This window comes from Ochotona curzoniae, unplaced genomic scaffold, assembly GCF_017591425.1.
Source record: "Ochotona curzoniae isolate NIBS_2020 unplaced genomic scaffold, NIBS_Ocur_1.0 contig_1274, whole genome shotgun sequence".
Lineage (NCBI taxonomy): Eukaryota > Metazoa > Chordata > Mammalia > Lagomorpha > Ochotonidae > Ochotona > Ochotona curzoniae.
In genome coordinates, this window is record NW_024465023.1 from 19,611,610 (window position 1) to 19,637,199 (window position 25,590).

General features: G+C 34.7%; 1 protein-coding gene across 1 annotated transcript in view; it reads left to right on the forward strand.

Annotated features, from left to right (window-relative positions):
- The window catches only part of DMD (dystrophin), a 1,921,612-nt gene that overhangs the window by 836,327 nt on the left and 1,059,695 nt on the right, over positions 1-25,590 (forward strand). The window contains exons 39-41 of the mRNA XM_041000021.1: positions 1,610-1,747; positions 4,649-4,801; positions 5,653-5,835. Of these exons, the coding sequence (XP_040855955.1) occupies positions 1,610-1,747; positions 4,649-4,801; positions 5,653-5,835 (474 nt within the window). The remainder of the gene's footprint in view (positions 1-1,609; positions 1,748-4,648; positions 4,802-5,652; positions 5,836-25,590) is intronic.

Below are 25,590 nucleotides of genomic sequence, written 5' to 3' on the forward strand. Positions count from 1 at the left end.
TTCACTGCCTTTTCTGTTCTCCCTTCACCTTTTCACAACTTCTTTTCCACACTTCCACTGCCATCACCCCTGTGGCATCCTTCCTTTTAAATGCATCAATGCTACAAACTTCACAATGTTTGAAGTGGTTATCAGAGGCAGTATAAAACACTTAAGATAATCAAGTGCAGCAGCAATGGAAGCCATAATTTCTCCAGTCATAGTTCTTACCGGGATCAATTTTGACCTCTCTGGAGCTGCTGCAGTCCGAATTCCCTGTGCGTGGGCTTGATGCCCTGGCTAACTCAGCTCATGAAAAGGCAAGAAGAGGCTTTTTAAGGTGCTGAGCTCTGGCTACCTGTACTTCATGGCAAAGAAGAAAACAGAAGACACTGACATGAAAACCAACACAGGCTGCCTCTTGGGCTGCCCACCAAGCTGTCCTAGAGCCCTCACCTGATGTGGGCCAAGGAGGGAGGAGGACTTGCCTAATGTTTGTTGACTTTGAAAAGGCACAATGAAATCAGTCAGGTCTTTTACAGGCTGTAGCCATTAAATGTGTCTGCATTGTGCATTTTATTCCATTAATTGAGAAATCTCAAATAAGCATAATCCCATTCACCCTCCTATGCAAAACGAATTAGTCCCGGAGTGTGTGCTGAAGTATAAGCACAACATGTAGATTGAAATATGTAACATGTCATGAATAGCATGCACATACAACCTTGTGACTCTTGAAAATTGTCTATTGTTTCATATACTTAGCTTACCATTGTACTTTACATGTGATTGCACAGCTAGTGTATATTGAAGGAAGGATAACCGGAGATGAAAAATTACACAGTCCTCATAATCTCAACTGTAACTATATTACATGAGATTATTCAAATCATTTTATATCTAAGTAACAACACATTGTGCTTTTAGTCCAAAAGAAAAAAGTATACAATGAAAACTTTTAAAGTCATTATTCCAATAGTTATCATAATACTGAATCTTATTTTATATTAGCACAGCGAAGGCATTTTAAAAAATATATTTGCTATATTTGATATAAATATCTGCTTTTAGTAATACTCTGTCATTTGTCCTAAATATGGACACTTCATGTCAAATATTCAGTAGACATTGTTAGACAGAAACTAGTATGCGTTTAAAGCAAAATAATTGCTTTTGTAGGGTTTTTGGATTTATTGACATTCACACTAATGTATGCACATCCATATTCCTACATTGATCAATCAACATAAATGATAAAATTATTATATTATGTTATTATTTTTAAAAATTATATGATGAAGACAAACATAAAAACCAAAGTAATATATTGCAGAAATGCTTGATTTCTCTGATGATGAGTTACTTTAATTCCCCTGACCTTCCTACATGTAATTCTAAAATTTATCTGCTTTAGAACTGGATTGAATGAAACCAACTTCTTTTAAAACCTATAGTACATAATCTTAGAAAAATAAAAACAGTCTGGAATGACAGTATCTTGAAATAGCAGTGCCTGAAAGTTTTAAATTGGATTTCTTGTGCGTTTAAGTAACATGTTTTATTATCTTTGTTAACAATGTACAGCTTTTTAAAAAGCAAAATGAAGACTGTACTTGTTGTTTTTAATCAGAGTGAAGACAATGAGGGTACTGTAAAAGAATTGTTGCAAAGAGGAGACAACTTACAACAAAGAATCACAGATGAGAGAAAGCGAGAGGAAATAAAGATAAAACAGCAGCTGTTACAGACAAAACATAATGCTCTCAAGGTATTAGAGCTCAAATTATACTCTGCCTGTGTTTTTTATGTGTAGGCTCAGATATATTGTGCATAAATAAAGTCTGCTGAAGAATGTTAGTCACCAGAAAGTGACTTTTCTTCTAATCCATGTATGTGCTTCAACATTTTTTTGTGTGCCATCTGATTTTTCAAGCTGTTTTTGCTTATATTTTCACTTTTTCATTCAGATAGAGTTCTCTGTGTATTAATGCAAGATATAAAAATGTGTCATAACATTTACACACTTAAATGTCTAGTATACTTTATATGTTATTCGTGTAACTGTGTTGAAAACCTTACAAAACGTCCACAATAGTTTACCAATATCCTTCCATTTTTTCCTTCCTTCATTGATTTAATTTATAATGGGTCTAAATTTAGTAATCTTATTAGACCTGGATTCTCATTTTAAAAAATAATTGACTTCAATAGTCATTACTTGAAACTAAGCATGTGCAAGAATTCCTAAAGGTAGTATGAATAGCCTTGAAAAAGAAATTCTATTTTCCGTTTAAGCATTGGGATATATGGCTTCAAGTACCTATATGACACAACTGGTTTGTTCAGGAAAAATAGAATAATTTGTTGCTTGATCTTTAATAATATATAAACTTTTTTTAATTGGACCTTTTGGAAATTTTCCTGAAGTTTTGTGTGTGTGTGAATGCTTTGCAATATTCACTATTAAACATGCATGGCTGATTTTCTAATACTGCAAATTGCTTAGCTTTTCATTGTAAATCACTCGTTTTGAGCTGTGCACCCAAGTAGGTGCATTTTCTTAATTGGTGTATGGAATCTGCCTTATGTATGCAAATAAGAGAATGAAACTTTTGCCTATACTCAACCAAATAAGCACTGCTGAGAATGTAATTACACAGTATTGTGCCTGCAAGGAATCTGCAAGGAATCCACGAGGAAGTCTAATTGGCCAGCAAGTGTTGTGAAGATAACTGCTGATAAATATAGCAAATAGGGAAGTCCTCTTCCTCAGTGGAGTGCAAAAGCAAACCATTCTGTGCTCAGAATATCAGAAAGCTGTATAATTCACACCCTTTTGATTGGGCCTGAGTTTTTGGAAGCATCTGCACTGGTCGTAGGAGGATGCCTCCTATCAGCAGTGTTTAATGGTTACCTGGCTTACTTCCAAAGATCTCTAGATGATGTCTCTAAGTATTTTATGTATTACACATCACTCTGTGCTTGAAAATCAAGGGAGTTTCACAGTTGTGACCATCAGGCCCTTTCGCCAGAGATATGATTTGTGTCACAAAGGAGGCATGGCTCCACTGATTGATTTTGTTGTATCTTGGTCACTTTGAAACAAGCAGCATTCCATCTGAATTGACCTGGACATTTATTCCCTCAACAGGAGGTCTCAAAATGTAACATGATAAGTCCTGAAACTTTTATCCCCAGCTTTAAAAAAAAAATGGAGAAGAAAATCTAGATAATTTTTGCAAGTAAATGCTAAAAATGATTAGTGCAATTTTCAACCCATTTACAAGTACCAAATTCAATAACTATGTTAACCTACCTTGTGCAAATTTTACTCTTTACAAAATAGTTTAAAGTTTAAGACTTTCCATTGCAATAAATGTTTTGATAGTCTTTCATTTTCATTATTTTCTTTAGCTTGGGTTAAACTTGTGCATAAAACCTAAATTTTTACCTCCCTAAAGGTGTAAAAGCTATCTGTAGAGATCTTAAATTCCCATGGGTTATGACAAAATGCCATTACAGCTCATTCTGTTGATCAGGGAAGGCTTAAGATGCGCTATAAGGAAGGAAACCATTGATTTCTCCCTTTTACTTGATTTATTAAGTCAGTCAGTCTTATCTCACCAGGTTGATCTGAAAACTTATATTCCCTCTTCTGGTTTTTAAAAATTACCAATTTTGCATGTGGAAGATGATTTGGTAAAACAAGAAAAAGTTGTGCAGACAAACTTTGAAGGAATAATTAGACATTTTCATGTATACAGGTTGCTGTCCGTACTATTGTTATGCTTGTACACATGAAGCTTGGAACAGATTCTAAAATAACTAAAGTAAATTTACATTTTAATCATATGGTATTAAGAGCCTGAGAAACTTTTTCTAGCATAATGAATATCTGTTACTTGGTTGTATCAAAAATTGTTAATAAGCACACGACCGATGATAGAAATTTTAGGATTCAAACTTTTTTAAAGTCAAATACTGCCTCATCAAGTTGTGTAACTATCTAGCTAAATCAGTTTTATTGTTACATTAAAGTATCTCACACAGATAATAGGGCAGTTTGGTTAGCTATTTAAGAATTAAATGACAAGGTTTGGTTTTTTTTAAGATTTATTGGAAAGGCGTATTTACAGAGCAAGAAGCAACAGACAGAAAGATCTTCCATTTGCTGATTCACTCCCCAAATTGCCAACTGTTGGAACTGAGCCAGTCTGAAACCAGGAACCAGGAGCTTCTCCTGGATCTCCCATGTGGGTACAGGATACCAAGGCATAGGGCCATCCTCTGCTAATTTCTCAGGCAAAAATGGGGAATTGGAGCTGCTGGGACACGAACCAGCACCTATATGGTATGCCAGCATCTAGAGGTGAAGGATTAGCGAATTGGGCCAATGCACTATCCCCCAAAATTTTTAAAGACGTGTGAAAATAACAAGAGAAAATCATTTAGAGTGTATTGTTTGGGGTCCTTAGATGCATCTACATGTTTGTACTACCACATAATTACAAAATGTAGTCATTTCTATATTTTTCATTTTAAATGTTGTTGCAACAATTTGCATAAAAACATTTGTAACTCAAATTATGTGCATAAATAAATGCAGCCAGAAGTTTGTTCTTTGCCTAAATATAAATTGATATTTTAATAATATTTGCACCATGAACAGGATTTGAGGTCTCAAAGAAGAAAAAAGGCTCTAGAAATTTCTCATCAGTGGTATCAGTACAAGAGGCAGGCTGATGATCTCCTGAAGTGCTTGGATGACATTGAAAAAAAATTAGCCAGCCTACCTGAACCCAAAGATGAAAGGAAAATAAAGGTAATGTTGTTTTAGAATGCCAACACTAGATTTTGTTGCAAATTTAATTAACCTCGGGGGTCGTATTTATAATGTTGATGTTCTTGTTTCCTCTATTAACATTCTCTTTGATTTGATGTATTTGCTTGTATTGTGTTTTGTTTTAGTGAATGTATTGTATTACGTGTTACTCAATTGATAATGTAGAATGAATGAAATATTTCATTTTGGGCAATATAAATGAATTAAGAAATGTCATGTAATTTCTGGTAAAATTGTAATTGACTTTGTGTATCTTTGTTCCAGATGAACTAATGACTTATCTATCGGTATATGGACGACTTCTTTCTCATGTTAGCACATTCATTTCATCAGAGCATCTTCACTCATCAGTGTCAAATCTGTGTAGTTTAGTTTGCATATTGTCTGAAGATGTGTTTCAGTTATTATTTTACACTTTTATGTTGCTTCATTCTCTGTTGAGTTCCTCAAACCTTTAAAAAGAAAATACATTTCTTACTCCCACACCCTCTCCATAGTATTCTATGTGGATGGTCCCTAACAAATACTGAATAAGCATTCTAATTGGATCAACTTCCAAAATGCTAGAAAAGCACACTAGAAAGAAACTTCCAACCCAATTTAAATATTTTATTAATTAGAAGCTCTAAAATTGAGCATTCCAAAAAGAACTCAATTACTCATTGGACTATTGGCTGAGGATTAGAATGACCTCTTCCATTTGTGTAAATTTTGAAAAATGACAAAGGAACAACAGCCTATGAAATTTCTGAGAGAAGTATTTGCTGCTTGCAGGTCGGTTGATGTGGTTAGCTAACTGCCCTGGGCCCTGTATTGGTTTTGCTCAATAGGAAATTGATCGTGAATTGCAGAAGAAGAAAGAGGAGCTGAATGCAGTGCATAGGCAAGCTGGGGGCTTGTCTGAGGATGGGGCCGCAATGGCAGTGGAACCAATTCAGATCCAGCTCAGCAAGCGCTGGCGGGAAATTGAGAGCAAATTTGCTCAGTTTCGAAGACTCAACTTTGCACAAATTGTGAGTTGTCACTGGCAAACCCATGTATGTGTTTGCAACTACTACTCTGTTAGCAGAAGCCTACTAACAAACCAAAATTCACAAATCTAGGTGCAATTTTCTAACTTCCGATGAGCATTCTGCAAGTGAGTTGTTCCTCTCACTTTGTGCTTCTGTAACGCTTGTGCTTAAATTTACAGATAAAAACCTTATAACCCAAATAGATAATAGAAAGATACCCTTATAACAAATGAAAAATGCCTGTTAATTATTTTGCTGCATCATTTTTTTCATAACATTGGCAATGTGAATTTGTCAATTTATCATACATTTACTCCAGTGTCTAATCCAAAAATATGCATTGCTTTCCTAAGATCATCCCATGCTAATTTACTTTTTAAATGTACACATAATAAATAATAAATATTTTCTGAACCATCTTTTTCTATCAATTTTCATTAAGTCTTCCCTCAGTGACATAAAGAGTAGCAATTTGTTCTCATAACTGGCTTAGCTATTTAATGGGTTACGATGCTAATTAGAAATGGGTTGATAATTAATAGCAGATGGAACAGTGTCAAATATTTTGGATACTGATTTACTGCAAGCCCCAAAATATGTTCTTTTTCAAGCAGCTGAAAGGAAAATTTGTAATTCTGTCTTGAAAATGCAACTGAAAGTTGAACTTAGTCTCCTTAGGATTCTAGATGCACTGGGATATAAATCATAGGGATTTGCTAGCAGATATGCTTTGTTCCTATTCTGAGTTCTAAGGTGAAGAGAAATTGTGTTCATATTATTATTATCCAAGAAAGTATACGTTATAAAACCAGAGTGATTCAAATGAAGCAAACCTTTACTCAGCCATTTGAAATATTTAAATGACTTTAATTCATTTTAAATTAGTTTCAATTAACTTTTAGATGACTAAATGTTTTTTAAATGGCTAAACTTTAAATAGTTTAATATTGTAAATGAAATATTTAAAATGCAAGTGATTCAGTCCATTGTTGACACTGCTTGGCAATTTCGTTGGCGATACTGAAGATCCCATTTGAAATAGCATTTCTTTTCAAACACAACTGAGGCTTTTTTTTCTTATAATGGGAAGCATATAGAAACATATAAAGGAAAACATGTGGCATAAATTTGTGACTTTGTTATTACTTTGAAAAGTTCATAAGAACAGTTTTCTGAAAATCCAATGCACTAAAATTGCCAAGTAGTTAAATATTCTGATTCTGAGCAATAGAAAAAAGTAATGAACTGATTTTCCTTTAAAATCTGTTTTTAACTGGATGCTTCAGCATAATATCTTCCATATTACATGTTATAAACATAATATGTTATTAATCTCTCAAGCTTGTTGTAACAGAAAGCTTAAAAATGAAGTAAATAAAAATAGGGCAACTGTAAATAAAACCTTAGAAAAAAATCCAGCCCCAGTTTAAAATTTCATTTTGGGGAAAAATCATTGGCCATGAATTATCTACTAACTCATTTCTTCATTCCAGTTTTCCAACTTGAAACACTCAATATTCAGGATTAGAATTTGCTAAAAACCTAGTGAAGTCAACTTACTATACTTTAGAATTAATAAGACACTGGACCAAATTATGCATGAACCACCCACTTAAAATGCATTTGTGTAGTATCATATAGTAGGTTCATAAAAAATATTTATATAACAGAGAAGTATGCATACATATCAGTAATAATTGACAAAATAAAGAAAAATATGAGCCAGTAAAAAATGCTTTAAAATTACACTGAAACACAGATGCAGCTTCTTCAGAAAACATCTAATCTTCATTTGCATATATGAAATATATCAAATCAGAACTTGAGACTACAGTGATTTACTTTATACCTTAATTATAATAGAACTCACTATAAAGAGTAATGAATTTAGTGTTTTACTTATGTGTGACTTTAGATTTTAGTTAGAACTAAATAATAGGTAACATAGACTGGGAGAGAGAGAGACCTACAGAGAACGAGTATGATCTCCAAGGTATGTATTCCTCAAGTTATGTTTTTGAATATAAAAGTACTACTGTATTTGCCAAATGATTTTTAATATGGACAATGACTAAAATTCTCTTTTCCTATATTTTCACAATAGAGTAATTTCAGAGAGCGCTAAGTAAACAGATTAAAGTTATGTTTGGAATAATTTTACAGTGGCTGTGATGTAACAAATGTCCTCAGAGTGTCACAAATTTTTTACTCCTCCTCTTCCTCTATTTCTTTAGTCTTTTTTCCCCCTTACTGTTGCTTTAAGCTTTCTTAAGTATTTTATCAGTTAGTTTTTTATAGAACAATGCTAAACTAGGCAGTCTTGGTCCTCAGGACAACTTTGATGACAGTAAAGAAGGAATGACAGACTGGAAAAAAATTAAGGTGATTTTTTATTCCAGATATCTGTAATGGGAAAATCTCTTCTTTCATTAGGAATTTTTAAAAATCTAGTACCTTTTTTTAATGCTTTAGGGAATAGATTGCCCAGTGAAAAGCAAGCAGTTGCTGAAGATTTAATATATGGAATTTTCCTGCAAATACGTAGTATTAGCGGTACTGTTCTGATTAAAAGATATTCCCTGGCATGAAAATCCCTGAATGTTACCCATCATGACTTTATCTGTTAGCTGTATGACCGTTGAGAAACTTCTCTCAGCCTCTGCTTCCAAGTCCGTGCAAAGGGGAGAAAGATGTTTGTGAAAAGGAAATAAGGCAATACATGGAAATCACCTGTTGTCATTATGTGCATTCCATGTATCAGTTTCCATCTTCTTTCCTAATAGAAGTTAGCGCAGGAAAAGGCAAATGTAATTTCAAAGTGTGTATTCAAACAAGCAGTACTCCCTACTTTTGGACGTGACTCTTAATAAGTAGGGAGTACTGTTTGCTTAAAATGTCAGTAGCTACAGAAAGGGGAAGAGAGAAGAAATTGTAATTTCTGATGAAAGAATAAAATAAATTGTTTCTTTTCTAAATTTAACACCTTCACTTGCCCATACGTATCTTATGGCCTTAACACCAACTATATGATGATGATGTTCAACATTTAAATACCAGCTTTTCATTCAACTTCTTATCTTAGGTGCCTAATGGGCACGTCAAACATAACATAGCCAAGTCAAGACTATGTAATCCACCCCCCATCCCTGTCACATTGATTGGCATCTACCAGGCTCTCCAGGCATTGATAGGTTGTACTGTCTTTCAAATAATTCAAAATTCTAGATTTCATCCATGGTTCTGCTTGTCTCTTACATTCGCCACGTAAATTATATCAACTCCCTTTGGATCTACCTGCATACTGTGCCTTTAATCAAAAACATCCTCTAGATCTGTGTTATGGAAACTCTAGTACATAACACCATCATCTTTCATCTGGGTTACTTCTACAAGCCTTTCAGTCCTTGTCTGTACTTATTCTGCGTCTCCCCAGTGCCACCCGGGGTGTAGCCAATCAGTTTCTTCTACAGTGTCCTGAAGATTGCATTTGGATCCCTTCTGTTCATTAACCTCTCAATGAATTCCTAGCTTTGTACATTTTGTAGCTCCTGTGTATCATTCCTACAGTAGAGCCTTGTCTCCATGTTTGCTATTCTGTAAAGGTATTTCCTTTGTTCTGAAACACATCAGCTTCATTTCCATTTCAGCTTTGCAGCTGTTGGTTTCTGATGGAAAATTTTGCATATATTTTTTTCGAATAGGTGTTAAAACCTATTTATCCATCCTTCTTTTACTTATTGATGAATATTTACTAAGAGTTTGATGTGTAATCTAAGAATGTAAGTATATTCTGTTAAAACATTTTGTACTTCTTATGATTGCACATGCAAAATGGACTTTTAAGATTGTTTCTCAGAAAATCTGTTTTTGTTACTACTGTTTCTGAAAATGGGCGTATTGAGGAAGAACATAATTTCGGAATGTTAAAAGGGACATGGTGAAAGACGACTGTAAGAAAGATTTCAATAATGTATTGGAAAAAATTGTAATGCTTTAACACATTAAGATTACACATGTCCAAAATGCACATGTTTTTCAAGAGTTATTAGCAAATTGATCTCTTTTGTACATCACTTTAAATTCCAAAAGTGAGGCTATGTAATATTATCCATAAGTCCTTTGTAGAAAGAAACTATATTCACACTGTGAATCTTTCACTAACATTTTATAAATGTTTGGGTTTAAATTGTATTTCATAGGTATAATAATACATCACATTGATCTAATCACATGAATGACCTCATATTGTGTTATCTACATTGCCTTTTTAGTGTTAGGAAAACTAATTTAAATTACACTAGTGAAATTTTCCAAGGACACATGTAAGAAAACTAACAGACCACACATAAATCCAGTGTTTTCCAAAGTAACATGAAGATTGTTAGAAAGCAAACATATCCCACGCTTATGTAATTTTGGAAAAAATTTAGCAAAGGTTCTTGTGTTTGTAATTTTTCAATGTTAGATATAACAATTTGTGAACTTCTATAAGAAGAATAGACTCTACAAACACTTTCAGACACTTAGAATAGAAACAGAATATTTCATTCTAATTTTTTATTTTTCATGAAAATTTACTTAAGAGTCAGGGATTTCCCTTTCCACCTTTCCGGTTCCTCCTCCATTCATAGAAGTTTCCCTTCATATTATTACACTTGTATAGTCCTTCAGCAGCAATCACAAGTTGATCATTCTGCTATTTACGCGAACCCTGATATTGTAGGTATAGACAGTGATAGAAAGTCCAGCATCATTTAAGATTAGTAACAATGGAGTGGCATTGTGGTATAAAAGGTGAAGCTGCTACCAGCATTGCTGGTTCGAGTCCTGGCTGCTTCATTTCTGGTTGAGCACACCATTAATGCTCTTGGGAAGGCAACCGCTGATGGCCCAAGTACTCAGGCTCCTACTACCCACATTGATTTCCAGATTCTTGATTTTTACACAGTGCAGTTTTGGTCAGTGTAGTCATGTGGGGAGTGGATTGGAGGATGGAAGGTCTCTTTCTTGCTATATCTCTCCCTTCTTCTCTGTCACTTTGCCTTTCGTATTTTAAATAACAATAAGCTATGTGCTCAGTGATGAGGAAATATTCTCCGTGAGGAAAAAAAGATGAGAAAATATTCTATGCTGCTGTTTCTGATTACTGTATACTTAAGCAATACAGAGACAATGAAGGTGCTCACTTATCTCAAGTTAGAAAGCTTGAAGATAGATTTGCGACTCTGTTAAACATTTGTGTATGTATTTTTCTCCTGTCACATAATGAAAAGCAATTCATTTTGAGAACAAATAAGGGGGGAAACGTTTTCATTGCACAATTACAACACAGATATTTTCTTTGCCTCGAAATAATAACATAAATTGTCAGCTGCCAGCACAACCTCCCTGGAGAATTTGGGAACATAAATAACTTTCTTATTTAGAGGCAGAATATTCTTAGAAAGTTCAGTTGGTAATATAAAAGACTAATAATGGTTGCTAAGGGAAATGTTGAGCCAGGAGGTAACTGCTTATAGAATTTTCCTCCTCTCAGTTTTAATGTTGTAATTAACATATCATAAGGGTAAAAAAGAAATTAGATATGCTGAGAGTCTATGTTTTCCTAGGTTGTTGATGATCATGTAACAGTTATTGCCATTTCTATAGTAAATTTTTGTCTGGATGTCTGCATATATAGTATAATCACTATAATAGCTGTTTACTAAAGAAACATATGTTCAGCTAGGAACAACATCCAGAAAGATGACAGATTGATCGCCTCACCCCTCATTTCAAATTCATGGCAATTTTTAAAAAATAAATGTTTCAAGTGGATACCCGAACTTCGAATGTGTGAGGGAATCTTCCCTCTTCTTTGTTGTCATAAATGAGTAGATGCCATGCACGATACTGAACCCAGAAGGAGCACCAAACAACCTGGAGAAAACTTTCTAGATATTTTAGGAGAAAATTGTTTTATGGAGCCTTGTGCTACATGCTGTATAGGGATGAAAATCAGTGACTGCCTACTCTTGGTAATATCCAAGGGCTACTCTCAGTACATCAAGATAGATAGATAAGGTCTGCTCATTATGGAAAACAGACAATATTTGAAGTGTGAATTACTTAGCATTTCCCAAACTTGGGTTCCAAGACTTGGATTGGGAAATGAAACAGCACTCAAGTAGGAAAGATTTAAAAACAAAATATGACTCCACACCATCACAAGGAACCTGATGAATTCCAAAACCATAAAGAATTTTAAATGCAGCTGAAGGGACGGATTATCTTAGCAATGACACTTAAAATGATAGCTGATTTTAAAGCAGTGATAAATGTCAGAACATGATGGAATAATTATCCTCAAGTACAGGGAAAGAAAAGTTACCTAAGATCCTAAAATTGCGTTCTTGTAGAAACACTTGCAATTTTTCTTTTGTTTTCCTAGATGTTTAGTTTTTTTCTTCTGCTTTTAAGGCAAGCACACACACAGAATGAAAGGGAGAGAGAAAGAAGTTTTTCCACACAGTAGTTCACTCTGCCAAATGCCATAAATAGCTGGAACTGGGCTAGGGCAAACCCAAACCCTGAAGGTCAAGCTGGGGTTCCCACATTTGTGACAAAGGCTCAAGCAGTTGTGTCATCACTACCCCCTAGATGCATTAGCAGCACCCTGGGTCAGGAACAACATATTCAAAATTTGAACTTGTACTCTGATACGGGATGGAGGATTCCCACTGGACAACAATGTTCACCCAAAAAGTAAATTTTAAATCAAAGATTCTGCAGATAGTATGTTACTTTGCTATTATAAGATGCTCATTGAAAGCATATTTTAAAAAGATTTAATGTTCAAGGAAGAAAAATGAACAATGAAAATGTTTATCAAATTGAAGAAACATTGAAGAAACATTTACTGTATGCAAAACGCTTTATATTAATAAGCTAAGTAGAACTAAAATGATGGACATGACATGAAAGCTGAGACGGAAGTTTCTTAGTTTTCGTTGCCTCCTCTCTGAATATTGCTTTTTCAAATTGTTTGTGTATCCCCTTCTCCTCTCTAATGGTGGAATTCCTCAGTGCTCAGTCCTAAAACAGTTCCCATTTTTACGTGTACTGCACCTGCTTCACTGTTTTCATCTAGTATCACAACTGTAGTATTAAATACGAGCCTATATAAACCACCTTTTTTAAATTCAGACACAGTCCTCTGATCTGTAGTGACAACACTGTTCTCCAAAAGTTCCAGCTAAAAAGGTCCTCCCTGGTGGGCGTTTGGCTGGAGGTCAAGATTGTGATCTCTTAACATTAGAGTAGCTGGGTTCAAATCCCAACCGCCGCGTTCATTGTCTCACTGATTCACATCCTGGGATGGGCTGTGCTCGCTCACATATATAGGTCTCTGCTGTCCGTATAGTGGGTCTGGATGGAGCTCCTAGGACCTCGCTTCACTGTTGCCGAGACTTAGTCGTTTTTGGTATTTAGAGAGTGAACCTGAAGCCCTTGCTCTTGATCTCTTTTCTCTCCATTTGTCAAGTAATAAAACAGGGTAAAAAGGCATCCTTGGAAAATATAAATTACAGAAAAATAGCACTCTCCATTGAGTTCTCATCTTCTCTGAAGACAATTCCAGCAGTCTCAAAAATATTGAGGGGTTTCAGACCTCACTACCCTTCATAGGCGCGCTCTGGCGTTGGTCTTTGCATAGTTCCTTGAATACATCTCACATTCATTGTTTGCGTGATGGCTTGCCTTTGCCTAAAATGCTGTTCCCCAATTTTATCCACATGAATCATTCCATTTGTTTACTCACAACAGATATTAATGGATCAGTCTCCTCTCTCTCTCTCTCTCACCTTCAAAACCTTCCATATTTATGTCTTCTTTATAAAGTATGCTAGCCATGTAGTTCTAAATATTCCCTCTTTTAAAATTTTATTTGATGGTTTCTTTTATTGGAAAAGCATATATAAAAAGAGAAGAAGAGAAAGAAAGATCATCCGTCTGCTGGCTCACATCCCAAATGGCTGCCACAGCCGGGGCTAAGCCTATCTGAAGCTAGGAGCCAGGAGCCGAAGCTGGGAGCCAGAAGATCTTTCTGGGTCTCCCACTTGGGTGCAGGATCCCAAAGCTTTGGGTCATCCTCTGCTGTTTTCCCAGGCCAAAGCAGGAAGCTGCATGCGAAGTGCAGCTGCCGGGATATGAACCAGTGCCCATATGGGATTCCTGCAGATATAAAAGGATCTAACCCCTTGCAAACATATGTATGTACCCAAGGCTTTGGCTCCTCCTCCTCTGCTTTCTCAGCAACAAGCAGGAGACCGGGTGGGAAGTGGAGCAGCCAGTGTATGAACTGTTGCCCATATGGGATCCTGGCACATCCAAGATGCACTTTAGCCACTAGGCTATTGCGAGGGGCCCCACGTTTCCCGTTTTGATTAGTTCCTATCAGAGAGTGAGAACAGGGGATTTTGCCTTTTTATTCCCATGCCTATGTCCTTCAAAATAGAAGCAGAGACTATGACACCATATACATTTGTTTAATTAATGAAATAATTATGCAATTAATGGATGATAAATAAGGCTTTTAAAAATTCTCTTAATGAGAAGAGCATCTTGAAAAATTTATTGTGCATATTAATTTGAAGTTACGATTAACATGTTAGAACTACTTAGGAAATTCTATATTTTCAAAGGGAAAATAAAAGCATAAATTACTGAGATAAAATGAAGAATCCAAACAGATAAAAAAGACTCAAGAAATTGAGTTAGTCTATAATACTTCATAATTGTGTTAACACAGAGTTTAATATATTCTGAATCTGTAGTACAAAACCATTTCTATGTAAGATGCCAATTACATATTAATATTCTTATAAGGTTAAAGAAGTTTGCTGTTTTTTTTAAAGATTTATGTATTTTTTTTATTATAAATCAGATATACAGAGAAGAGGAGAGACAGAGAGGAAGATCTTCTGTCCACTGATTCACTCCCCATGCGGCCGCAACAACTGGAGCTGAGGCAATCCAAAACTGGGAGCCAGGAACTCTTCCAGGTCTCCCACGCGGGTGCAGGGTCCCAAGGCTTTGGGCCGTCCTCGACTGCTTTCGCAGGCCACAGGTGGGGAGCTGGATGGAAAACAGGTCCGCCAGGATTAGAACTGGCACCCATATGGGATCCTGGCGCATTCAAAGCTAGGACTTTAGCCACTAGGCTACCACACCGGGCCCAGAAGTTTGCTGTTTTAAAAACAAGACCCATAAAGCATGTTCTCCCATAAATATTATCGCAAATGACTGGCTCAAAAGAGTGTAACAATAATAAAAAAACTAGATATGTCAAACTAGATCCACTATTCACAATTATGTTATAGTTAGCTATCTGTATAATTTTGTATTTGTGCGGTTTTGTTCATATAGCTAGTTAAAGTTGTGAAATGAACTATAGTCATAATTCAGTTGAATAAACATAGGAAAAATATCATAGTAATAAAGTCAAATTTAGCTATCAAGTAGAAAGTTCACATGTCATACAGGAACAATTGAGGGTGAATATATTAAGACTGTATACTTTTTGGAGTCTAAAATATAAATATAAAATAAATCTATGCTATCCGTATAAAATTTAATTATGTACTTTTATTGGTAAAGTTAGAATCAGGCTGGTTTTTGACATCAGGTGACACAGGCATTCTCCTGTAGGGTGACATCAGCTTTCCTTTGAACAGCACACTTAAAAATTAATGCATTTGAAAAACTATTTTGAAGCATTTCGCTTCTCGACATCAATAAGGACAGTAAGCAAAATTTTAGCTTTTTATAAGGAAAAGGAATTATGAATAAGTTATTTTTATTGCATATTGCCACAAACGTTTTGAACAATGAGTTGTGCAAACCTGGTCATTTCATAAGGTTATCTTTACATTTTACAAAAGCTTAGAAGAGTCCAAATTTATCCTGAAACTTGGTCAGTTATGAGATAATTGGCACAGATTCCCAAATCAAGGCGTAGTGGTTATAATTGTTTTGGTTTGTTTTTGGTAGTGGTGGTGGTTTATTTGTGTTGCTTCATTTCCTTTTTATGTCATTTGTAATGAGAAATTCCTGACAGTGGTGAAGATAATTGAATGGAAATTCCATGCATTGCTGAGGATCTATAAAGGAAATCAAGTGTTACTTTGGATACACTGAATCGGCATTCTTTCATTCAATAACCATTTATGTGGCTTCTCTTATGCGCCAGTGAACGCAAACAAAAAATAACGTTGGCAAATCCATAGCAATCACACAACAGACGTGATATTTGATAAATATAGAGAGGGGGGAAAGAACAAAAATTTCTAGACAATAATTTGCCCTGCATTTGAACCACAATAATAAAAATGTAATTTTCTTTCATTTAAATTTGCTTTGAAACGAGGGCGCTCAGAGACTTCTACACTGGGTTTGAAAATAGTGTTGTGAGCATGCCCAGAACAACTGGTTCCATCCCTCTCACCATCAGTGAATTATTCTGATCCTTCAATGATCACTTAAGACTCTCCTTGTATAGAATACGTTCTCAGCAGATGAATAAAATTAACTGAAGTGTATAGTTTTTCTGTTTCTCACTACCAGAATAATTTCAAGTTTACTAAGTTGCCGTTCTTGATGAGTCATTAGACTTTGAGATTTTTATACGTGTAAAATTCAATTTTGTTTAATACTAAAATTGCACTTATCCATGGGGAAAATTTGTTATATATTAGTTTTGTTTTGAAAATATTTGTTCCATGATTTCCCCACTATTTATTTAATGTTTTGAGTTTATCTCAGTACCCTCTTAGTAATAGCTTTCTAATGAAGAACCAAATAAAAGTCCGAGTTTACTGTATTCTCAGATTTAACAGCATGTGCTGTAATCATGAAAATTATTTAAAAATCCTGAATGGTTATTTTAGCACATGCAGAATAGAAGGAAGCTATATTTAGTAGTGATTAATCCATCAAAAAGATGCATGGATCTAATGAAAAAGAGGAACCGTATGTATAAAAGTTCAAAATATTCAGATTACTTTAAAATTAAGAGCCATTATTACATGTTTAGCTGAAAGACAATGCATCAGAAATTACTGCTAGAATAAATTAACTGGTAAATGTTTTGCTGAGATTTAATAAAATAATTTTCAAAAACATTCCATGCTTTTCAATTAGTAAATGGGTTGCAAAAATATTTTAAAAAATCATTACTTGAAAGTTTCACTAGTGTTGAAAATTTTGTGGTCTTTTTAAAATTTATTTTTTGTATTTACTATGAATATTTCTATAGTACTGTTTTGTAAATGTAGGAATTTCCCCATCCAGTCCCCCTTTGTCCCCTCCTAATCCCCCCCACACAATTTTCCCCATATTATTATAATAGTACAATCCTTCAACAACAGTCACAAGTCTAACATTTTGCTATTTTAATGTGTCATGGCATTGTAGACACAGGCAATGGTAGAAAATCTGTCAAGCTTATACTTAACATTTTCATTGGGAGTCCATCTTTTATTTAGGAGTGGAGATGCTTCTTGTTATGTATTTTCACTTCCTGGTGTGTTAGTCTCCATTGCACAGTTCATCTATGAGAATATATGTATATACATATTTACCTATGAATCTATTCGTTTTGTATTTATACCATAAATCACATAAGATGATATTTGTCCTTTTGGAATTGGCTTTTTATACTCAGCATAGTGCTCTTCGTTTGGGACCATTTTGTTGCAAATGATAGAATTTCATTCTTTTTAATGGCTGATTGCTATTTTATGGAGTTGATGTACAACAGTGTTGTTTTTTGTTTGTTTGTTTTTGTTTTTTTGTCCTATCCTCTCGCGATGCGTGTCTGGGTTGTTTTCATGTCTTTACTAGTATAGATCATGCTGCTATAAATATAGGGTTGCAGGTCACTTTCTCATATGCAAATTTCATTTCTTTGGATGTATTTCCATTAGGATAGCTGGATCATATGGTAAATCAATTTTCAATTGTCTTAACCATTTCCATTCTGACTTCCATGGTGCCTTCACAGTTTACAGTTTCGTAGGGTACCTTTTTCTCCACATCCACACCAGCAGGTATTATTACATTTATGAATGTAGGACAGTATCACTGGAGTTAGGTGGAAATTCAATGCGATTTTTATTTGCTAGGGAGCCTGAGTATTTTTCATGTGTATTAGCCACTTGAACTTAGTGTTCTGTTTGTTTTTTTGTTTGTTTTTAAGAATGCCTGGTCATTTTCTTTGCCCATTTCTTCACAGGGCTGTTTGTTTTGCTGTCCTTGGGCTTCTGAAGCTCTTTATAGATCCTGGATATTAGTCCCCTATTGGTTGTCTAATGTGCAAAGATTTTCTCCCATTCTGTTGGTTCCTTCTTCATTTTGTTGATCATTGCCTTTGCTGTAGAAAAGTCTTTTAGTTTGATGTAGTCCCATTTCTTTCTTTTGGTTTGACTGTGCTTTGGGTGACTTTTCTAAGGAACAGCTATAATCCTTATATTTGGCCTTAATTCTTGTATCATTTTCTAGCTGTTCTCAGTTCCTCTTCCTGCTTTTGACTGTTTCAAATTTTCAGCTGTGGAATATTCCAGTTATGCAGAAGCTGTCAGACACTAAGGCCTCTGCAGCTATGGCTCCTGAGACTCCACTCCCTGCCTCTCAGATCCCATGCTGTGCATGCTGTGACCACATTGTTGCCTTCTCAGCCTACCTAGCCCCTACCACCACCACCACCTCTTACACTTACTGTAGTGCCAGGATCCAGGATACAGAAGCTGTGACTTTACACTAGATCACAGGGCTGTCCACAGTGTCCATTGCATGGTTTTTTTTTTCCTGTTTTAGCTGAAACCTGCTGACAGTTTGGTCTGGAGAGAATTTGGACCTATTTTTGATGGAACAGCTGGGATACCAAGACAGTATTGTCTTACTGACAGGTCCAAGTGCAGTGTATTAGCCAGAAGTGAGTTCTCTCCTGGCTTAGTGCATGCACAGCTTGCTGTTGTCCCCCCAAGGGGCTTTGCCATAGAACTTATTTAAAAATCCTAAACGGGTTGCTTATTATTGTGAACTAATCACCCCACTGCATGCTGGCACACTGAAACTTATTACTTCTGATTCTGTTTTGCAGTCTTTATCCAGACTTTTGATTCCCTTTCTCCAACCTGTCATTGTCTGCTCTCTTCCCACCTTCAAGCCCCTAATGATCACTGTCTACATCCACGTCATTTCTGTAAATTTACTCCTCTGCAAGAGAATATGCAATGGTTGTTTTTACTTTTCTGCCTTAGTTTGCTGAAAATGTCAGGATTTGGTTTCTTTCTGTATTTAAATAATATCCCATTGCATTTGTGTACCCCATTTTCTTTATCCATGCCACCCTCAGTGACATCTAGACTGATTTCAAACCTTGGCTATTGTGAAGAGTACTGAAATGAATAAAAAAAGTGTTGGTGTCACTCCCACATGCTGAGTTCATTTCCTTGGGACATCTATCCAGAAGTGATGCAGCTGGTTCCTATGGTAGATTTATTTTTGGGGTTTTGAACAATCTCCCTACTGTTCTCCATAATGACCTTACTAATGCATGTTCCTACCAGCAGTGCACAGATACTCTCTTTTCTCCACATCATTGCTAGGATTTGTTAGGGGATGTGACTTCTTAAACTGTCATGATGACCTCATCTTCAACCATGTAAAGGTGTCTTTGACCTCAGGCTCTTTGCACATATGTCTTATTGGGTTGAGTTTCTATTTCTTGATATCTGCTTACTGCTCACACACTGTTTTACTGGATGCAGAATAAAAATCACCAATGTGAGTGACCTTTCTTCATTATTTCGATCTAATGTTACTTACTATAACCCATCCTTTCTCTGCATCTTGATCTAGAACATTAGGTTATTTCATTTGGAGCACTATGAAAATCTACAAATGTGTCATTGCATATTTGCTGGTTTATAATTTGTCCTTCACCATTTAGAGTGCATGTAAGAGCCTTGTCTCTTGTTAAGTGGCCTTTGCCCAACACAGAGAAGGTGCTCAAGAAAAATATGCTGAATAAATGAATGGGAGAAGTAATGAATGAAAGAATGGCATCTTCCTGTGCAAAGGTAAAAAGGAAAAACAAGTTCTTTCTGTTAAAATAGATTTCACAAGGACTTCCTTTTCTTCTGAAATGACAGCTTTCCATTGTTTGGGAGTTTTTAAAATGGGCTTTTTATTTCTTCCTAAAAATAGTATTTCATTATAAAATTTTAATCATAAAAAGGAAAACATGAAACACTGTGAGGTTCCCTAACTTTTCTTTTGATGGCTATATTGGCCTGCGAAGGCAAAGTCTGTAAACCCCAAAGTTGAGAAACATTCACAGGAATGAGCGCCATTCCTTCCAAGTTTATATTTTGGTTGCTCAAGTTATTTAGAATGAGTAAGATAAAACACTAAATCACATAATTACCACCCACTTTTATGACCATTTATGCAAGAAATACTGGCCACCCAAAAGGCCTTCACTAAAATTAGACTTTAGAGTTTCATTTGTGCTATTTGTGAGAGAGAGTTCAAGAACAAATACAAGATAAAATTTGGATTTCATTGTTTCTGCATAATATATTTTAGTACAAATACTCATTAAAATACACTTACCCAAATGACAGTTGCTTATAAATATTTTCATTCTCCGAATTTAAATCCAGTTTTCATTTCTTTCCCTGATATTAAGAACACGTAGTACTACCATTTGATAATACTATTTGGATTCTCAAAGAAACTGTGCTAGTATAAAACAGTGATGTTATTTTTGCTTTATCAAAATTGAAAACTAAAGGCATGAGGATCAGAGACTGAAAACATGCAATAATTTCACATTAATTGATGTGCTTAATATTATTCAATTCTTATGATAGCTGCTTGATAGTTTATTGCATGTTATATTTTTAAAATAAAATTTAGCTCTAATGGTGGCTTAATGTCCATCGTTCTAGTTAAATTTCATTCTTTTTAAAAACAATATTTGAAGTGAAAATAAAACATAGGAACTTAAAAGGAGTATTCTAAAAAAGTTGAAAAAAATGAAGTTTGTTTCTTTTTCCTTTTGAAAGAATACTTTTGCAGCTACTTTTACAAAGACTTTGGAAATAAACGATATACCTCTGATCTCAGTGAGTTACCTTTAAAAATACAAATTTAAAAGTTATCATGTGAATATGATATCTTAAAACTAAAACTTGTAAATTCACTTGGCAGAACAAAACAATTTTAATGGGATTCTTATGACAGGAAAATACAGAGGTAATTATTTCCTTGCACATTGACAAACAGCAAGCTATTTCAGGAGAAACTATTTTGATAGTAAAGTGGAGCACATTAAGCCAAAGGTGTCATTAAATTCACAAAATATTAAGAAATATTTGAATGTAATCTCTGGTAAGAGATTGGTATGGCTTTTATTCAGTGACTGTTATCCTATTTTTGAAAGTTACATATTTGCCAGGCAAGTTATCTTATTCGGAGAACATGATATTGAATACAATAGTTTCTTTACACACAATAGCACCTTATTTATTCACAAGTCAGATAGACATCATTTTAATTTACCTGGAGTTCAGCTAAGAATCAGGAAAGGAACAGGTTCTCTGATTCTGTAAATTAGTTTTATGAAGTTTGTGAAGTCTACAGGTTATTTACTTGCTTCATGAGGTGGTATTTCAAGTCCTTTTGTTGAAGGTTTTTTTTTTTTTTGTAAGATGGGGATTGCTGCTGCAATTTATAAATAACTAATGCATTGAATTATCTGTACCTGTTGGTTAGAAGACAAAAGGAAACACAAGGAATAAATAACTTAAATAAGAAATAATAACTGAAACCAGCAGGTGATGAAAAAAATGAGCTATATATATAACGACATATGGTATGAAACTTTGGGAAATGATAACATAAAAGAGGGAAGGAAATCAGAAAAACAAATTGTGTTTATTATTTAATTGGTTTGATTTAGACTGCTCCTGTACATTTATTGTTTTAATGATTTGTTTAAAGATAATACCAGGCAAAGAAATCATTAAACTCTCACCTATTATGCCTCAACTGTTGAATGGCTTATTAGCTAATAAGCTAAAAAAAAAAAAAAAACACTGTCAGCTGATTAACACCTTTGTTTTAATCTATATTTATATATATACATATGCATATATCCAGTTATGTCACATCAAAGCTTATCTATTTACACATTTTCATACTTAATACGTTGGACTGCACACTAATTTGAAAACAAAGTTCCTGCTGAACATATTGAGATGGTAATTTTCTGTGATTTAGTCTCCATCTTTTAGTCGAGTTTCAAAAGTTCTGTTTGATACCTCCGTAGTTTGTACTACAGGCCTTCAAAATTATGGTGAATATTTATTAGATTAGAATATGGTCAATCCAGTGTGTTATTTGGATTTGGTTTACATAATTTTATAAAAAAAATTATTTGTGTAACTTCAGGTTATTAGTGCCCCATCAAATTAAGGACATTTACATAAAGATGACCCAAGGTGTCAAACCAAAGAGGAAAATTTTTTGGTTTAAGAAAGGAATTTAAAATTCACAGGGGATATTATAGCAGTCATTTTCAACATGGGAGCAAAGGAACCAAGAACATCATCTTATTGTTTATTCTACCTTAGCAAATTTCTGCTTGAGCTTGAGTATATTTTCCAACAGTTATATTTTGTTCATTAGCTGTTTATAAGTTGAACTGTTAACATTAGTCAAAATAGACCTCATAACAGGATGCCATCATGTGAGTGCTAGTTTTCTTTTACTGTTCAGCTTTTCCTCAATCAACTTCAGAAATCTCTAGCACCTAAAAATAGTTCTGTCTTCCTATACAAAAGCAACTACCAATCTTTCCCAGACCTTTTTAATTTTAATTTTAATTTTAATTTTGATGATTTTTACATAGATGATTAAGGTACAGAGAGTACGGGAAAGTTGGTGGTGAGATCATTGTTTTCACATTCTCCCTCTTTATTTTTTCCCTTCCTGCATCTGGGTGAAGGCGGTGCAAAGGGTCAAGGCCTACAGGAATGTGGGTGAGACTGTTGTTTCTGCATTGTCTTTTTTTTTTCCTTGCTGCCTCTGGAGGATGAAAGGAGACAAGTGGAGAAGCCACACCCTGCCTCCCTAGTGCCTCTGTACCCTGGGATGGAGGACAGCCACCTGACGCCATCCCAGAGTTCTCAGTGTGGGGCAAGCTCCAACGGTCCTGCTCAAGAGGTTTGATAGTTCAACAGTTCTGAATTACTTCCAGTCTTACCACTCCAAGAATGATGAAATCTCTCCAGAATCCATTGGTTGAAATAGTTCACCTTGGAGTCTCCATTTGCCCAGATATTTACTGCCAACACTTTGTTGTGGTACTTGGTCATTTTGTTCTGTTCTCTGTCTTCTGTTATGATGCCAGGTGTCCTCTGTGGGTTCAGTGGACTGCCCTGTCCTCCATATGCACCTGGATATCCCAGAACTTTTGAAGTGGATATGTAGCAGGAGTCACTGATGTTGATGTAAAATTCTTTCAGAATATGTTTGTCTAATGCTTTGTGCATTTTTGTCTCTACTTTTGTAGTTTTCAGGTTTAACTGCTGAAAATGCCTTCCTGTGATGTTTATAGGTGTAAAAGCATTTTGTTTTGGTTTAGTCAATTATAACAAGAATGTCTAATAGGATTACTACATATGTTACATGAATTCCTTGTTCACTATTACATCTACTTTCTACTTTGCTTCTACACTTCAATGCTAGTTCATAGGTCTGCATGACAAATTTCAAGATATTATGATATTAGCCTAGCAGTTTAATCAATATATAAATGTATTAACAAAACTGGTCCATTTTCCCTAATTTTGGTTCTACCTGCTTTTACATAAGAAATGGTTACAATTTAGTATTATCTTTTCAAGTTATATTTTATACTACCTACTAATAAATATTAATATATTTTCATGTTTAAGAATATTGCTTCTCTCTTTGCCTTTACACACTTATACACATGTGCATGCACAAGTATGTTTTGTATTTACAGACTGCCTATCAAGAACATTTTAGCACACTGTTCATAGATATTTGCTACATTCGTTTGAAGACTCTTACAGGATATACCAAACTTTTTAGTCTATCATTCATCTACATAACATTTTCTTTGTGAATAAATGATATTTGTAAAAATAATGAAAAACTATGTTTGCATATATTATAATATAAAAATATACATTTTAATGCAAAATTATGAATTAAATTTATGTTGACTTCTGTAAAATCACTTCTACCATTCCTTTTCTCAATTATTTTGATCAAACATATTATGAAACATGTATATTCAAGGCACCTGTTAAATCTGTGATTTTCATTCTCTTTTTAGTTCTAGAAAATTTTACCTTGCATAAAATTCAGCCAAATGTTAGGGAGGTATGAATTAATTATTTCTTTTTGTATAAGAAATATAATTTTTATTGTATTCTCTTTAATCCATCTAATGGTTGTTGAATTATATACCTAATTTGTTAGCTTTAAAAATTATTTTCCTAAGGTGGCTTCATCTAACTTTACCCTTATTTTTGTATGTTTCTCATAAACATTCAACTGGCATGTTTATTTTGTTTATATTTATCTTAAAAAGTTGAGAGAGACATAGAGATCTTCCATCCTCTGGTTTACTCCAAGAGTCAGGACTTGGTGGGGCCAACACCCGGAACATTGAGCTGCATTGGAATCTCCCACATGTGTGGCAAGGAGTCAAGGACTTGGTCTGCTGACTTGCAGGAAGTCTTGACTTGATCTGCTACTTAGTAGGAAGGCAGATGAAAATCTGCTTCCATGCACTCTAATATGGAATGTAGGTATCCAAAGTTCAGTATCACCTTGCCATACCTGCCCCTGAAGTATTTATTTAAACTTTTCTGAAGGAATTTCATCTTGTTCTGAGGAAGACATCTTCCACTCTCTCAGGCACATTCGTAGAGAGCTGGATCAGAAGTGGAACAGGTGGGACTCAAACCAGAGCTCATGTATAAGATTCCAGAGATGGAGGCAGTGGTTCAATCTGTCAGGCTAAAATGTTGCCCCCCCCCGCTTTTTCTTCATTTTTAACAATAATGTTAAGCCTATGTTTCTGTAGTGTCATACTAAAGAACATTTTCCTCCATATCAAGATGCTTTATTCAGCAAATGCTTCCATTTTTTTTCAAGCCAAGATACAATCATGAATTTATGATTCTAGGCTCTATCTACTGTTTTTTTCTTCTTATCATTTACTAGATTCTTGAAATCATTGTATCACTTTAGTTGCATTTAAAGTATCATTATTTTACAAAACCCAGCCAAAAACATCAGAGTTTATTTCCCATCAGTATTCATTCTATCCTTTATTTCCTTTTGTCTAGAACTCTTTGTACTTTCATTGATTGAAATATCTCTAATTTTCCCATAAAAATACTTAACTATGGTATACTTGTAAGTACTCAAGACTGCATTTTCAAACTTCTTTGTTGTCATAGGAACAGATTTAGTGAATAATGATAGCATTTCTAAATATATCTTAGCTCTAATTTTAGTCGTGTCTGGGAGTTGTGGATCGCCACTTTCCAGTTCCAATTTTTCTGAACTCCGGTGTCTTCTGCCTTCCATTGTTACTAGCAAGAAGATTCTTGTTTCAATTCTTGTTTTTAAACCTGTATCTTTCTCCTGAAGTCCAGACATTATTCC